Source organism: Vipera berus (genome assembly GCF_964194415.1).
Source record: "Vipera berus genome assembly, chromosome: 1".
Lineage (NCBI taxonomy): Eukaryota > Metazoa > Chordata > Lepidosauria > Squamata > Viperidae > Vipera > Vipera berus.
Window position 1 is genome coordinate 283,684,007 of NC_138202.1, and position 18,741 is coordinate 283,702,747.

The window sequence follows — 18,741 nt, forward strand, 5'->3', positions numbered from 1 at the left end:
AGGTAGGAAAACTTGTTTTCTTTTATAAAGAGTTCAATATATTTCAGTGGATCTAAAAAAAAAAGCAACTCGGGCTTCTTACTTCATTGCTAAACCTAGGATTAACATCAGACCCATCACTATTTGTTCCTGGAAAAGTGTGGAACTATCCCTCAATGAAGTATTTAGACTATCTATTTTTCCCCCCTGGATATATCTCAGTATAAAGTGGGAACAAGGAATGGCACATGCTTCATTGATTAAACACATTCTTTTTTTGGCTGTATCTAGATGAAAAAGAGCATTGACTCCTTTGCATTGCTTAAAACTGGAGAATGTTAATCTGTAAATAAGTCTGCTATTTGATAGAAATGAATATTTGTAGTTCAAGGTTGAACTGTGAAGTCCTGGGTGTTCTCTGAGCTTGGTGGATTTTGTTTTGTTTTTTGAAGACATTTCATTACCAAAATAGGTAACATCATTAGTGCACTGATGATGTTACATAGTTTAGTAATTAAATGTCCACAGGAAAGCCACCAAGCCCAGAGAGCACCAAGGACTCCACAAGGCTGCTATTCCTTGGAGAAACTTGAGGTAGCACTTAGCAGTCATCAATCTAATGAGATAGCCTAGTCTGTTAAAGAGTAAATGGCTAAGCAGCAGCTTAAATCTCAGCCACCCTGATTCAAAACTAGTGAGTTGTGTATCCTGCCATTTCAAGCACCTATCTTCATACATTTTTGAAAATAAATTTCCCTGGTGATAGAGGAGAACTCATCTCAATGTATTTATTGAAAGCTATATCTTTTTTAGAATATTCTAGCTGGACATTTCCAAGTACAAACTGGAATGTGCTTCTAACCTATTCCCAATGAAAAGAAGCATGGATAACTATTCATATGTAGAATTATAATATGATTTATTCTTATCCATTTGGCAAGGTAGGAAAAGCTTCTTTTCCCTGACCCTAAAATTAGTAATTTTCATTGAACCCCAGGAAGGAAAGGAAGTTCCCATGTTCCAGCAAATCTCAAAGATGTTAATATTAGGTATATTATTTCTAGTTTTTATACTTGGGAGTAAGTGTTGGACTCCAAGGTATGCATGCTGTCTTTTTGTTTTGTTTTGTTTTATTTTGTTTCCCCCCCCCCCCGCTCTTTTTTCTCCTTCTCAAATGGAGCAGGCTCACTCTGTGAATGTTCTCCAGTCTTCTTGTTAATGTTCTGTTGAGATACAAAGAAAACAAAAGCTTTGTTAGCACTTCTGGATAGTAGGGGAGTACTCATAGATTTCTAAGCTTCTACATGGATTTTATTTATTTATTTATTTATTTATTTATTTATTTATTTATTTATTTATTTATTTATTTATTTATTTATTTATTGGTTTTCTATACTGCCCTATTCCCGAAGGACTGAGGGCGGTTTACAGGGCAATATTTAAAAGACAATATAAATTAAGATAAAAATAGAATTAAAAAGAATTAAATTAAGAATAGCCCAACAATAAAACAATGTTAAAACTTAAAACTAAAAACCCCCTCAGTCCAGGCCAGATAGATCGAAAAGCCAGGTTTTCAGGTCCTGGCGAAACGAGCGCAGGTCGGGGACAGTCCAGATTTCCACAGGTAAATCATTTCAAAGGGCAGGCGCGCCCACAGAGAATGCCCTCCCTCTGGGGATCACCCGCCGGCATTCCCTGACCGGTGGCACCCTAAGGAGGCCCTCCCTATGGGAGCACACAGGACGATGGGAAGTTGATGTTCCCTTAGATAGTCCGGACCCAAGCCATTTAGGGCTTTATAGGTCATCACCAGCACCATGAATCTCACCCAGAGGGCAACTGGAAGCCAATGCAGCTCATGGAGAAGAGGTGTTACACGGGAGTATCGGGAGACTCCCATCACAACTCGCGTGGCCGCATTCTGCACCAGCTGAAGCCTCCGAGTGGTCCTCAAGGGCAGCCCCATGTAGAGAGCGTTGCAGTAGTCTAACCAGGAGGTCACGAGCATATGAGTGACTGTGCGTAGGGCATCTTGGTCCAAATAGGGGCGCAACTGGCGCACCAGGCGAACCTGGGCAAAAGCCCCCCTTATAATACAGGACCGGGGGAGGGTGCAGGGCAATGGCTGGGCTTGTCAACTGGAAATTCAACAGGTTTGAGACCTGAACGTCATATGAAGGGGTGAGCTCCAGTTTTCATCCCAGCTCCTGCCCACCTAGCAGTTCAAAAGCATGCAAATGCAAGTAGATAAATAGGTATCACTTCAATGGGAAGGTAATAGAATTCCATTGACTTTGGCATATAGTCATGCTGGCCACATGAACACAGAAGCATCTTCAGACAATGGCAGCTCCCTCGGCTAAGAAATGGAGATGACCACTGCCTCCTAGAGTCAGACACAACTGGACAGGGGAAATCTTTGTCTTTAATATAGGACAGAGATAGGCAACATGGAACCTTTGTAGACCTTAGCCAATGTGGCTGAGTTGGGAGGGATAATAGGGATTGCAGCACATATGCTGCCCAATGTTAATTTATGGTATCATGAATATTTCTTTCCCTCTCTCCTAGGGGAAGGGATAAATTAGGTTAGTTTGTATTTTAATGGGAATTTAACTAATTTTGTAGTCCCTGAAATAACACATGTACAATAATATGGGAAGTTTTCTTTCAGCATATCCCAATTTTATTTTGGCAATTAAAAATCTAGGTAAAATGCCTATATAACTATGAAAATTATGTCTTGGAAGAAATGCTGGCAAAATAATATATCTACAGGTGCATGTTAGGAAAAATGTGCATAGTTACATTAATTAATTCTAGTACTGAATTGGTATTTTTAAAAGTCTTAACAGAAACACGATGTAATGATGGTTTGGCAAGTAAAGTGAGATTGGCTAAATTTATTAAGTTCAGTTTCATTCAGTCCTACTCATGTTCCACTCCCAAATCCATTGTCTCTATTTTCTTTTTGTGAATTCTTACAAGTCTCATACCATTCACTTGCAATCAGTGGGATTTGTGTGGTACTTAACCATCCTTAAATTCTTGGCTCCTATCTTTTGGACCATTCTGCATCTTTTTCTAAAATCTGCTCTATTTAAGATTGAACTATAGAGATCTTTTTTATTTGGTCCTCTGATAATGGAGGTTAAATGTTTGACTATGACTTATAATAAGTTAAACTGATGCATTATATTCAGAGCCCGTTGCTTTTATTAATGTTATCTCTTTACAACTTTTTATGTTTCTGTGCTAAAATCTTTCATATATCTATCTGGACCAGTTTACTGTACCTTCCAATGTAATCCATAGAATTATGCTCAAGATTAATGGGGATATACGTTCAAGTTTACTTAGCTTCCTTCTCTTTTTCCTTTTCGTTCTCCTTTTCTTTCTCCTCCTCCTCCTCCTCCTCCTCCTCCTCCTCCTCCTCCTCCTCCTCCTCCTCCTCCCTTTAATGATTTGCAATGAAGTGTCCAAGCTCAGGAAAGCTAAGTTGTATAATGTCAGTTCAACATTATATAACTATTCTTGATTTATGTTCCTGTAGGAACCATAGCACCCTCAACCATTTCATATAAAAACAAACATAACTTTTCAACTGAGTAATGTGAGCCTGTGTATATATGCTACTTGAGGGAGATTGCTCTTTCATACAATTGCCAGGCAAATATGTCAGCTCCGAATGTCAGTTAGCTTTTCTGAAGAAACTCAATACAGGTCATAAATTAGACATTTTTAGTAGTACTCAAAGTACTAAATATGCTATGTAGTCTTTAAACTTTGCCTGAGTGTTGAGACAGAGCAGCAGTGAAGAAAGAAATTTTATCATCAGCCTCCAGCTACACACTGTGTTTGAGACACGGGGGAACAAAAGCGGGTGTGAAGCTGAATGTTTTCTAAAGGAAGGTTCTGCTTGTATGTTGGTTGTTGCTGAGGCCAGACAGTTGCCACAACTCATATTTACTTAAGCTTGGCAGGATGGCTGTTAAGGTTTAATACCTCATTACTTAAATATCTAGAATGACACTTAAGAGATCCCGGTTGACCAGCCATAGCCAACATAGATTCTGAAACATCAGAGCATTTTTACATTGAAAAGTTTTTCAGGAATCACTCATGTAGTTTCTTATAATTTCCTTACATGTAACATTTCTTACATGTTTCTTACATGTTCCTTATATTTTCAGTCTTTTAAAATATTTAAATATTTAAAATATGCAAATATTTAAAAATGGAATTGGAACTTCAAAGTACAGAAAGTGCCTATTTAGTTGCCTATATTTTGCTTTAGGGTTGCATGGAACTTTTTCCCCCATGTAGAACAGAATCATACATAGAATTGCCTCTGCTACATTCAGTTTTGATTGTTCTTCTGGTACTTACATTTTAAAACACTGATACGATGCAGACTATCCACCTGTTTTGGGGGCTGCAGGGTGAGAATCCCCATTAGATCTGACCAAGGTAGCTCTGTGCAGATAATGCTCTTGTCCTTTCATGCAGAAGATAATGGGACAAGTGCTGATAGCTTCCATGGACATTAGGTGAGAAATCTAGGCAGTAGATACCACTTGAGAACTTTGACAGTTCACTGATCATTCAAAGGGCAGCAGTGAAAGACAGCTATGTTTTGCCTAAAACAGAAAGGACTACTGGCTATATCCTATCGTTATTAAATTTGAGCTTTCTCTGACAAACAATCATTATTAACTGAGCTACTTTAAAATCCAGCCAGCACTGTCACTGGGAGTTGTTATTCCATCCTATCTGATGGAATTGTATATTTAAATGCCATAATTCATTTTTAGGTAAGACAAATCACTGGCCTCCCACAGATTACTAACAACATTACTATGGCATCTCTGGTCACAAATTCCACTGATAATGTAGCCCAACTGCAAAACACAATAGTATTATATTGTACTGAACAGAGAAGTTCTTGATAACCATATGACCATGATGTATTTTGTGGGGCATGTTATCTGTCTTTAAGGACACTAGTGCAAAATTTCTGTTTGAGCAGACTAGGGAAATTGATGCCCCTCTAGATACAGCTAAATTGTAACTTCCACTGTCTGTGGATATTCTCACTCATCCAACAGGTGCTTTTTCCAGAGGGCAACTAGACTATCTTGGTGTTGTTTTTTTAACAACACCAGAAGATCCATAGGTATCCATTGCTGAAGTAGGTATAAAAACAGCTAAATAAAATAGAGCCATGTAAAACCCCATATGCTGATAGTTATCTTAGACAATATTGCCACCATGACCAACATCTTCTAGGAATAATCAACATTGCAGCATTGTCTTACTAGCAGAATAGAAATAACATATGAGCCGTAGTGGTGTAGTGGTTAGAATGCAGTATTGCAGGCTAACTCTGCCGACTGCCAGGAGTTTGATTCTGACCAGCTCAAGGTTGACTCAGTCTTCTAGCCTTCTGAGGTCAGTAAAGTGAGGACCCAGATTGTTGGGGGCAATAGGCTGACTCTGTAAACCACTTGGAGAGGACTGTAAAGCACTATGAAACGGTATATAAGTCTAAGTGCTATTGCTAGTTCAGCTTTCACAGGAGAATTGGGACAGAGAAATCGCCCGGCCGCCTTGTTTAGGGTGACTCGCTCACTTCTCAATCAGGAGGTGAGGGAGGATCCCTTGCAAGGTCGTGCCGAGGAATTTAGTCATCATCTGTCGGATAAAATCGCTCGGATTCGGACCGGTTTGGACTCCAGCTGGGCAGAGTCAGGCGATCAGGACACGGGCGGTCTTGTCAATGTTATCTGGGAAGAGTTTGATTCTGTGACCCCTGATGAAGTGGACAGGATTATGGGGAGGCTGAGCTCCTCCACATGTTTGTTGGACCCGTGCCCTTCCTGGCTGGTTTATGCAGCTAGGGAGAGGACACGAGGCTGGCTCCAGGCGGTTATATCTGCTTCTTTGAGTGAGGGTTATTTCCCCACCGTCTTGAAGGAGGCGGTGGTGAGACCTCTCCTCAAGAAGCCTGCCCTGGACCCAGCCGTTTTGAACAACTTTCGTCCAGTCTCCAACCTTCGCTTTCTTGCGAAGGTTGTTGAGAGTGTGGTGGCGCATCAGCTCCCTCTGGTCCTGGATGAAGCGGATTATCTGGACCCCTACCAATCGGGTTTCAGGCCCGGGTACAGCACGGAGACGGCATTGGTCGCTCTGGTGAATGATCTCTGGAGGGCGCGGGATAGGGGACATTCCTCTGTCCTAGTCCTATTAGACCTCTCAGCGGCTTTCGATACCATCGACCATGGTATCTTGCTGCGGCGTCTCAGGGGATTGGGAGTGGGAGGCACAGTTCTTCAGTGGTTCTCCTCCTATCTCCTGGGACGCTCAGAGTCGGTGTTGGCAGGGGGGCAGAGATCGGCCCCTAGGTCTCTCGTTTGTGGAGTTCCTCAGGGGTCGGTTCTCTCGCCTCTCCTGTTCAACATCTATATGAAACCGCTGGGTGAGATCATTCGTGGTTTTGGAGTTGGGTATCATCAGTATGCCGATGATACCCAACTTTTCTTTTCGACCCCAAACCACCCCAGTGATGCCCTCGCCGTGATGTCCCGTTGCCTGGAGGCGGTTCGGGTCTGGATGGGGAGGAACAGACTTCAGCTCAACCCTGACAAGACTGAGTGGCTGTGCATTCCGGCATCCCGGGACATTCCAAATGTTCCATCTCTTTCTATGGGGGGTGAGCTCTTACCCCCCGTGGATAGGGCTCGCAACTTGGGAGTCCTTCTAGATTCACGGCTTACTTTGGAAGAGCATATAGTGGCCGTGACTAGGGGGGCTTTCGCCCAGGTTCGCCTGGTGCGCCAGTTGCGGCCCTATCTGAACCGGGATGCCCTGTGTACAGTCACTCATGCGCTCGTGACCTCTCGCCTTGACTACTGTAATGCTCTCTACATGGGGCTTCCCTTGAAGACCACTCGGAGGCTCCAGCTGGTACAGAATGCGGCCGCGAGAGTTGTCTTGGGAGTTTCCCGGTACTCCCATGTTACACCTTTGCTCCGCGAGCTGCATTGGTTACCAGTTGTCTTTCGGGTGAGGTTCAAGGTGTTGGTCACGATCTTTAAGGCCCTACATGGCATGGGTCCGGGTTACCTCAGGGACCACCTGCTGCCGGCATCGACTCCCCTCCGCCCTGTGCGTTCCCACAGAGAGGGCCTCCTCAGGGTGCCGCCAGTCAGGGAATGTCGACTGGTGGCCCCCAGGGGGAGGGCCTTCTCTGTGGGGGCTCCGGCTTTATGGAATCAATTGCCGGTGGAGCTCCGGATGGCACCAGACCTTCGAACTTTCCGTCGGGGCCTGAAGACCCATCTGTTCGAATTAGCTGGTCTGGCCTGATGGGGGATTATGGGCTTTTAATTGTTTTTAATCTGTACTTCTGTTTTAATTGGGCATGGATTTAATTCTTTTTAATTTTTGTATAGTGTTTCTTATGTATGCCCTGTGAACCGCCCTGAGTCCCACCAAGGAGAAGGGCGGTATATAAATCAAATAAACTATAACTATAAACTATAAATCAAGTAAAATATCACTGAGGGGGTGCCCAGATATATTTTGTAAATGATACATGCAATGCATATGCTGTTTTTTTTTAAAAAAAAACAACAACAAAGTGTAATATCCATTTTTTTAAAAAAATTTCATTTACAGCTTTTTATTCAGAATTGAGTGTTAACCAAGTAAATACATTTTCCAATCCTGCTTTTTAGATGTAAATGATAAAAGTATTATTTTACAAAGCTTTATAATTTGAGGAATATTTTTCATATATTGTTCCTTTAATTTGTACATTAACATCCTGGATCTGTTCACACTGTATCTTCCCTTGGTGAGTGAGTTAGAAATATGGAGAAACAAACTCACCCCCCCCTCCAAAAAAGAAACCATACCGCAAGAAGAAAGCAAATAAAAATGTATTGAAAACCACAAAATTGGAGTGTTTAGACCAGAGGTCCCCCAGCTTTTGGGTACCAGGGACCGGTTCCGTGGAGAAAGTTTTTCCCACAGACCAGAGACTGCATGGTTTTGTGTCCTGCCTGCATCCCACGGATGGGGCTTTGCTTGTTTGTGCAGCCCAGTTGCTGGCATGCCGTGGCCTGGTATCGGTCCATGGACCGGGGGTTGGGGACCCCTGGTGTAGACAACCAATAATTTGGTACATTGCAATGTTGATTTTATTGTAGTCTATATGTGGGCCGTTTCTTATAGCCTAGTTTGCAGTATGCACAGAAAATATATGAGAAATGTCTGAATTGTTTTCTTTATGAGTAGACAGAAATGAGTCATACCTTTCAGGTGTACCATAACCTATGGTTTTTAAGATATTCGTCTGAAATTTTTTGACAAGTACTCTAACTAAAAGAAGGAAGGTAAATCTTTTTGAAAGAGGCATATTCTCAAAAGTTTGTTTTAACTGATGCATTTTTTCCATTATTTCAATTAATATCTCACATTCAAGGGATTCCAGGTAGATAGCAATTTATGAACAGATAAAAATAACAAAAATTGAACAGTCTTGTCAATATAAAGCTGCTTTAGTTAAGCCAGCTTTGTAAATAATTCACATCCCAAAATCTGTTCTGCTTTAAAATCCATGTTTGAATTATTAATATTTTTTACTGCTTGATATTTTATTAAGCATTGCAGTTGGGTTATACACTCCCCTGGGAACCTAGGCTACCTAGAATAAATAAGTACATTAAAATAAGTGCGAGATCTTTCTGATTTTTCAAAGTATGACTTGTGCACACATTTATCCTGTTTTCATGGATGTGATGCAACTATTAGGGAAAATAAGAAACTTCTAGGTTGGATTGAGTGGGATTACAGGAATTTTCTTGCTCATGACCGAAACCCTCATAAATGCTTCTAATTTAATCAATACAGTGACTAAAATGCTTTAAAATACTTACACATATAATTTCTTCTGATGTGTGTGGTTAAAAAAATTCAATTGTTAATTTATTAATAACAGACTTTGTTCGAATCATTTATTATATATGTCCACTTATTTAGCTTACTTTCATAATTGTAGTCTCCTTGCAAATCTTTTCCATTCTGAATTCAGATGATGCCTCAGCTCCTGCACTGGAGCCTCAGCCTCAAGGAGATGAAGAAGGTGAGAATTTATAGAAATGGGAAGGGAAGGCTATGGCCATATTAGCTGAGTTTTTATAGAAACTGTCTATATAATATTAGAGAAATATGGCCAGGGTTTATTTTTCTTACTCTATTCTCTGAGATACTTTTCTGAAAGGAAATAAGTCACTACCTATTTCTGATGAAGTCGATTCGAATCTAGCTAATAATCTAGATCAATTTTCCTCCAGTTGTGTTGGGTTATAACCATGATAATGCTCAAACATAACTTGATTAGTCTTTAAAATAATGCAAGGATCTTTTGTTGCTTTTGAACCTAGATCTCTAAAAGGATTTATAGAGAATTTTTAATTATAGCACGTCATTAGACTAAGAGGTATGAGATATCCTAGAAGACCCATTTGCAAGGAGAAAGCCAATCCCTCTAAATCATTCACAAAATTATAGATAGACCAATAGACAGACAGACAGACAAATAGGTGCTGTACGTAGATATATGTCTAAGCTGTCATTTTTGCCTCTAAATCTCATAATCTATCTTGTGTTTAACACAGTGGGACTTCATTTTGAGTAAAATAAATGTAATTACTTTTTTAATTGTTATCTTTCCAAAACTGGCAGCTTTACTAGCACTATTTCCAAAATTATTCCATTGTTCATGATTCACCCTGGTTATTCAGACAATCAATGTTGTTTCTGGGTTTATGCCAGGAATGTTGCATTTCAGGTTCATAGTTCGCTATTAGTGTAATATAAAGCTATTTAACATGAACATTTGTTACATGCCATTGTATTTATACTGAAATATTGTCATGCTACATTTTCTAAATACCGTCGTAAATAAGAAATTGTCCTGTCACATTAATTACATTTTTTATTTCCTTGAATCAATATACTTTGGTAACAATTATGTTTTCCATTGTAACAGTCTGATTTTGTTCTTTATTGTTCTAGATATAGCTTCTCGCTATCCTACATTATGGACTGAGCAAGTAAAGAGCAGACAGAATAAGACCAATAAAAATTCTGGTAAGCATCTTAATTAGCAACATTTCAGCTTCAGCAAACTTTCACATTTTCTAGTTGTCCTGATTGCTGCCTGGTCAACAAGGCAGAATAAGCAGACTATAAAGTAAATCAAATAAATAAATGAACTTAGATATCATTTAGGATATACAAAAAAAGGCTTTTCCAAGTTGGTTTTACCTTTGCATATTAAAAATGTGCTCAAAATTAAATTCCAATAGGATATTATTTTTATATGTTTCTAAATTATATGCTAAGGCAAGGGTGTCAAACTCAATTTCATTGAGGGCCGCATCAGCATTGCGGTTGCCCTCAGGGGGCTGGGTGGGTGTGGCCTGCGTGGGCGTGGCCTACTGGGTGGGTGTGGCTAAAGTGCGTATGGCCTACTGGGTGGGCGTGGCCAGCTCTACATCGTTCGCATCAAGGGTGCCTATGGGGGCCTGGGCAGGAGTGGGACAGATCTGGGGGTCTCTGGCAGAAGGAGGGTCTCTGGGCCAGGGCCAAGGCAGTGCGGGCCGTTCCCTCACTGTTTCCAGGATGGCTTCGCGGGCCGCATGAAACCACTTCACGGGCCGGATCTGGCCCCCGGGCCTTGTGTTTGACATGTCTGTGCTAAGGGGTACACATTCATGGAGCTCGGTTGTTTTCTTGCAGATGTTTCATTACCACACTAGGTGAATCATCAGTGCTAGTAGAGAGTGGGATTTGCTCCCATTTTGAGGAAGATATTCTACATTGGCTGTTCCTATTGTCAAGTAGGTGACAAGAAGGAAGGAAGTTTGGTGATTAGTAGGGAAGAATTTTGAGGATAAATAGGGGAGAAAACTAGAAAATGCATTCCAGATTAATAATAATAATAATAATAATAATAATAATAATAATAATAATAATAATAATAATAATAATAATAATAATAATAATGTTGAAAGGGACCTTGGAGGTCATCTAGTCCAACCCCCTGCTCAGGCAGGAAACCCTATACCATTTCAGACAAATGGCTGTCCAGTCTCTTCTTAAAAACTTCCAGTGTTGGAGCATTCACCACTTCTGGAGGCAGGTTGTTCCACTGGTTAATTGGTCTAACTGTCAGGAAGTATCTCCTTAGTTCTAGGTTGCTTCTCTCCTTGACTAGTTTCCATCCATTGCTTCTTGTCCCGCCTTCAGGTGCTTTGGAGATTAGCTTGACTCCCTCTTCTTTGTGGCAGCCCCTGAGATATTGGATCACTGCTATCATGTCACCCCTCATCCTTCTCTTTGTTAAACTACACATACCCAATTCCAGCAACCGTTCCCTATATGTTTTAGCCTCCAGTCCCCCAATCATCTTTGTTGCTCTTCTCTATACTATTTCTAGAGTCTCAACATCTTTTTTACATCGTGGTGACCAAACTGGATGCAGTATTCCAGGTGTGGCCTTACCAAGGCATTGTAAAGTGGTATTAGTACTTCACGTGATCTTGATTCTATTCCTCTGTTAATGCAGCCTAGCACTGTGTTGGCTTTTTTGGCAGCTGTAGCACACTGCTGGCTCATATTTATTGCATGTCTCTCTGAATTCCAGAAAAGATTATTTAAACACAGTTATAGAAAACTTTGTTAGCTTTGTTAGAACTGAGCATCTACTGTGCTGGTTACAAAGGCTTAGACAAAGCCACTGAGCAACCCAGAAAACAGCCGCTTTGATCTTAGCTAAAGGCCCAATGAAGAGATAATAGAGTCAGGGAGCAGCAGCTGAAGTGAAGGTTCTAAATAATAAAAATTATGGGGGATAGCATCATTTGAAGCTTCAAGCATTTTGACACCTACATCAGAGGTCTCAATCTTTTGGGTACCAGGGACCAGTTCCATGGAGAGAGGTTTTTCCAAGGACTGGCGGGGGTGTAGGTTATTATGCTGCTTGCATCCTGCAGATGGGGCTTTACTGGTTTGCACGGACCAGTACCAGCCCACAGACCAGGGGTTGGGGACCCCTGAACTACATAATACCTTCACCAAGATGTTTCTATCCATCCATAGCCTGCACCATTGCCTCACATTGTCAGCCATGTAATTTGGGGTGGACAAGTCATTTTCTTTTTGCTTCTACTCAACAACTGCAATACAGCGCTCCCTCATCAGCCCAATAAAAAAATGTAAAGATACACACAATCTGAGTATTCTGCATATAAAATTACATCAAATTTCCACATTCTTTATTTTTTCTAATATTGAAGAACACACATTAACTGTGGAGGTTAATCACGGAAGATTTTTCTTTATTTCTTGTTCTCTTCCATTACGATATAAAAGACTGGAAAAAAAGAAAAAAAAACTTTGTTGATACAAATAAAATGGTGTATTGGAAATTTGTTGTTCTTCCACCTGTGAGAGAAGACAATATTGTACACTTCTGAGAGAATAAAATAAAGCCAAGCTATAAAAAGATCCTAGAAATAATTCATTGTAAATAGTATTTATTTCATCTTTATTACCCTGGAGATTATTTATGGCTAAAGCAAAAGAAGTGTTATGCTTGGAACCAATTTTAATCTCAAATATAAAAATACAGGAGGCCACAAGTCAACAAAATAATAGCCAATTCATCTCCATAGATATCATAAAAATCAGCTTGACAACTCAGTCCTATAAGCTGTTCACAAGTACCAAGACACACCCTATCATTACACAAAATGCGGCAACTGGCTTAGATGGTAGATTCTGGATACCATAAAAGGGTAGGAAACCATTATTAAATTGTATTTTTAGCACCAGGAAATGTAATTGTTTTTTCTGACATTAAGTCAAAACCATCTGGATAGTTTGGAAACTATGAATTCAAAATATGTTTGACTGGTATGATATGAAGAAACCAATTTCTTGGGAAAAGCGACAAAGTACTAATTCCTTGTATGGCCTTGATTTGGCTAGACATAGAGCTTGTTTCCAGCTGGCATAACTGTTGAGATTAGTATATTTACACTTGTGTTTTTCCTATAACAAAGAGTTTAAAAGGGCAGTTTTGTAACAGTAAGGAGAAAAGAAATCAAAACTATTATGATTCTTGTCCTTGAAACAGAGAAAATCAGTGTTGAAAAAAAGGTGAGAGCAAATCTCAGTGTCAGATGGTAATTTATTACACCTAGCACACTGTGGCAAAGGACTTTTCAAGAAGCAATGAGTGCCTGTAACAGAATACAGAGTGATGAAAATGAAGGTTTAATTGTGCCTACAGTTTGCCAGAATGTACTGGGCTCAATAAATGATTTCCCTTGAAAATTGCTTCCTCAATAAGGTATCATCAAACTGAAGACCATTCAGCCAGCCTAGAAGACAAAAAATTTGCTTCTCTGAAAATATATCCAACCTACAGTAGCTTTTCTTACCCATAGCACGATATACCTCATGGATGGGTAAATAAATTTCAGGTTTGATAAGTGGAAAATGGGGACCTGGTGTCACGGTTAGGGCAGGACAGGAGTCCTTACCTGTTTCCTGACTGAAGCTTAAAACAATTCCTACTCTGTAGAGTGATAGTTTCCAATCTGAAACTCCTCGTATCTATTGTAAGTCACCTCTCATGATTCTGCAGCCTTGTGTTCATTAGCCATCTCGTGGTATCTCATGGCCATCTTTGCTAAACAATCTCTCACCCTTTAGGCAGAAATCCCAAATTGCCCGATTTACTGGAGATTCTCAATCATCCAGGTCGGGGTTGTTCCAAAGGTCCTTTTCAAAAGGCATCTGGATGTTCTTGTGTTGTTGTTGTTGTTGTTTTCTTGAAGATGTTTTGCTTCTCATCCAAGAAGTTTCTTCAGTTCTCAGCTTTTCAAGGGAATTGCCTTTTAAAAGCACTTTTGGCACATTTGAGCTCCTTAATGCCCAGAAAAAAAAATATGGCTAGGGAATCGCTTGAGTTTAACTGTGAGCTATTTGGAGAATGCCTACTCAGGAAAAGCTGCTGTACCTACTTGAAGTTTAAAAATAATTTTTTTCCAAACTCAGTAGGACTTCCCTCTGAGAAGATACAGTGTATACTGAACTGTCCTGCAATTTATTCCCCACTCACTTTTTGTGTGAATATTAAAAAAAAGAGTAGCTGGTAGAATCTTGGACATGCAAGCAACTCTTGTTGAGTATTTGCTTTATTCTCCTCAGCACTAAAATGGTGTATAACATAAATATGTTTGCTTTATGTCTCCTCTACTTGCTTGTCCTATGCAAATAGATAAGCCTTTCCAGACCTCCCTGGTGTTGCTTAGTTTCAGTTCACAAAAAATATATGCATTGCAATATTTCTACTATCTTCAAAAGTCCCATTTTATGAGCATTTTCTTTTTAACTTTTAATTTTACCTAATAGTTCAAAATACTTCCAAAGTCTGCTTTCTGGCATCCCTTGACTCTGCCTCCCACCAGGAATAAAAACCTTCCCACCCTAAAACTTTTTAAAGCTGTTCTGTTTAACATCCAAATGATACAATTTCTGTTCAGGATGTTCCAGGATTTTATGGAATCCCCACGGTTGACATGTGTGCCTGCTTTTTCGCAAGGCCAGTCTCTTTTTGTAATAGCATACATTAATTTAATGTCAAAAGATAGTAATCTTGTCTAAACTATTTTTAATTACATTATATGATTTTTCTGCAGCTTCAGTCTAAAACAGAGTGCCTTTTGAGTTTCATACGTAAGTTATGTTGGTTTTCACAATTTATTAGATCTTTAGATTGAAAATCAGAAAAGCATCAGAGATCTGTCAAAAGCCAGGAAAGGCTTATATTTCAGCTGAAATACAGAGTGGAATCCAAAAGAATCTATTTATCATTAAGGAAATAGTCTCCTACCATTTCATCCCAGAAATCTTCTCTAAAAGGATGGAAGTTTGAGCAAGCCAATTTTGGAGAGTAGAGAGAGGGGCTACTGCTTCATTTTGATAGTGGAAATCCATGCTTACAAATCTGAACCCAGTCAGCTCTTGACAAATGATGGAAACATTGAATCTTATCCAAAGGTATGGGTGATAGTGATAGAATATCTAGCTTGTATTGATGTACTCTCATTTGGAAAAGAATTCTTCACCTTCATCCAACTTTCTTTCCTTAAATAAATATTGAAACAAATGATTGGTAAAGTCGGACATGAGGCTGCCTCTTTAGCTTGCAAAATTAATTAATTAAATAAGTAAATAGCTATCATCCCATGGAGGAAAGTCTGAACTAAGTAATGATTTGACAAGTGAATGCTGAATAAGTTAGTTGTGTGGACAAATTATAAAATATACAAACGTCTGTGCATGCTATGCGGTAGAGAAGAAGCAAAGCTGAAGCAAGCGATTCCAATATTCATTTGTCAAATAAGTCACCCTTGTTTGTTTGAAAGTTAACAGGGAGGGATGATACCCATAAAAGCAATCCTACATCATTTTGTTTATAGCTTTAAAATAAATAGTTAATAAAGCAAGCATCATGGAATCTTAAAGGGGACTGTGCAAGGTTTCTGAATTCTATTAATTCTGCTTTTTTTTTCTTCTACCAGTATTAGCTCTCTACTGAGAACTGGACTGTTTTGCAAAACAATTATATGATAGCTAGCATGGATGGCAGAGGGTAAGAACCATAGTTGGCCTGATTACCAAAGAGCTGCCAATGATAAAGCTGCAGTAGCCATTTTACTTTCTCATGGCATCAGTACTGAAAGGAAGGACTGGCCTGGCAATTGTACACGGCACATTATTTTAAACTGTACCATAATGCTTTGGAAATGACCCTATTTGTTTGCTTCAAATTTTACTTAAAAAAGAAAAAGCAAACATTTCCCAAAGACGTTTAGCCAGTTTTCTTTCACAATGATTCTGACACAGAAACAACGGTTTTTTGATCTGATGCCTTCCAAATGCGGTGGATTTTGATCCCTGTAAGTATTTTTGAGTTTCAATTCCATTAGTTGTAGGGATGGAAATCCAATGAATCGGAGGAGAGCAATGTGATGTGACATATAGTTATCTACTTAGTTTTATTGATGTTCTACAATATTTCTTCTGTTTTACAGTTTTACAGTTTCAGCATGATTTCAGCTTCACAGCATTGACAGAATTGTTCTTGTAAGCAAAGCAACATTCATAAGTTTTTTTTTTATTTGCTAGTTTGCTAGAAGCTAGAAAATGACATTAAAGGTATGATTATTTTAGTACCTGGCTATTACCTTTAGAAGACTTACCTTAATTTAGTTCAACTAAATAGGGAATCTCTTTTGCCCTTGTATGATGTATGAAGTTAAAACTTGTAAAGCTGGGTCCAAAGACTTCATCAAATTGTTACTACCTAACAGAATAGTATATTTATACAATGTGCATTCTTGATTTTCTGCAATGTTAACATTAATTAATCTTTTTTTCTAAACCAAAGTTATATTTTTTCATTAGGAAAGGTGAACAGAGAGCAACACTCTAACAGCACTTCAGATGTACATTTTAAAGTGTGGCTAGAGATTTTAAGAAGTTAGTTTGTATCCCTGAAAGCAGATCCAACGGATCCAGCAAGGAAAGCATCTCTTTAATTGAAATGCTTCTATTGTCAAAATATATCACAGTAATTATATTAGTAATTTTTGTCTTAATTCTCTGTATCAAAATGGAATCTTGAACTCTTAAAGCTATACATTTTAATTTTTTCAGTAGGTAGGACAGTGTATGATGAAATATACATCAAGGACCAGTTTTAGGCTATTTTTTTTGTTAACTGTAATAAAAAAAATGCCTTATTAAGGGACTGAGGGCCAGTCTTATTATTGCTTTGACACTGCTTTTCTGAAAAAATTAACCACTTCTTAGAATTAGTTTCTATTTGAATTATCCAGCCAAAAAACTAGGCAATTTGGACTTTTCTTTCTTGTTACACAAGAGTTCAGATTAAGTGTGCGAACAGAGGGCAAGACAAGATGAGGCCCAAAAGAAACCAGAATTTATTGCAAACAGGCTAAACAGTATTACAGTAATATGCCTCTCAGGAAAAAGGCTTTGGAAAAAACCAGCCATTTTCATGATTTAAGCCACGGCCTCCTTGCAAAACAGATCACTTACTGTTTATTTATCTGGACTGTTTTCATTGATATGAGACATTTTTGTGGCCAGTGAAAGATGTAAAAGTGTCTGAATTCCTTCCAAGTCCGATAAAATAATCATGTCAGAGACTTGGGCTGAACTTATATACAGTTTTACCAAGCTTCTTTCTGTTATTCTGCCTAATTTTAGTTGGCGAGATAGATATCTCATGTTTTAAAGGAAGCCAGGATCCTAATGTTCCCATAGAAGGAAATGCTAGTTTGGATTTTTAGCCTTTTTGATTATTAAAGAAAACCACCAAACCTCAATACATAGACAACATGCACTTTACAACAGGCCACAGTACAAACAACTGTGAAGCAGTTAGAAATTTAGAAAGGGAGATACACAGGTCCTTTTCTATTCTCACATCTGTGTGAGGTGAAGGAAAAAGAGACAAGACTGAAGAGCCACGGGTTCATGTCTAGAAATTAGCTGAAGCTCTCTTTGCAGTCAAGTACAGCATCATTTATCATCAGGCATTCACTGGAAGATCAGTGAAGCAAAAGATACTGTTTGTCTATTTCCTTCTGCTGAAAACAGATCCATGAGTTTCAATAAAACATATTTAGTTAAGTAAATCTAAATAAACCCCTTTTGAATCCTGCACTTATTTTTATCTAAAGACATGCCCAGGATAAGCTAGGATTACGGCCATTTGCTAACTTGAGACTGTCCCATGCATTGATTTTTATTTTATTTTTTTACAGATAGCTCTTGTAAAGCGACTGTCTCATACAGGAGCTTTTCATGGTTATTTATTATTTAGAGTATGATGAGAACATGACAGAAGAGAAATAAATATATAAATGCAACCCGCAACATTTCTACGGGAGTATGGTGGTGGCCTCATAACTGGATGTCCAATTCAGCCTCTGGCATTGCTTCATGCAGATCTTCTAGGCTAGGGAATCAGAGAATCCATGTGATGGGCAACCTCGCACACTATGTTTAATAGTTTGCATATCAGCACCACAGTTCATAGTTATGATGGTGATAAATGGAGACGAAGAATTCAGGTTTTGTTTAAATGGATGTTTGTATTGCTTTTTTTTTAAAAAAAAACCCCACATATCACTTATTTTGAATTGGCCTTTTAAAGGAATCCTCTTCCATCTTCCAAGAAGTATGCATGCATATGTTTCCGAGCTGAATATCTGAATCAATCTTCCCTGTACCTGAGCAGAAAAGATAAACTAAAAGTGCTCCTGTTTTGAAAACAAACCACCTTTTGCTTTAATGAAGCTGCCATAGCAGAATTTCCATAACCTATTGAGAAATGGCTCTCTACTGCCTCTTCTTGGTGACAGTTGATTTAGAATTTAGGATTGCGGAGGGCAGCTGAGGAGAGATAAAGCATCTTGCAGGTGGGATGTTCAGGAAAGAAACACCATGGTATTTGACTAGAGTGCTCTAGAAAATGGATCTGATAACCTACCCAAACTCTGGAATGCACTTTTCATGAAATAGAAGTTCAAAATGGATACAAATAGAAGTGATAAGTGAATATTGCAACATTTAAACATAAGG

At 39.0% G+C, this 18,741-nt stretch overlaps 1 protein-coding gene across 1 annotated transcript in view; it reads left to right on the plus strand.

The window, feature by feature from the left end:
- The window catches only part of SMOC2 (SPARC related modular calcium binding 2), a 151,178-nt gene that overhangs the window by 85,776 nt on the left and 46,661 nt on the right, over positions 1–18,741 (plus strand). Inside the window, exons 6-7 of the mRNA XM_081328931.1 lie at positions 9,080–9,130; positions 10,066–10,140. Of these exons, the coding sequence (XP_081185057.1) occupies positions 9,080–9,130; positions 10,066–10,140 (126 nt within the window). The remainder of the gene's footprint in view (positions 1–9,079; positions 9,131–10,065; positions 10,141–18,741) is intronic.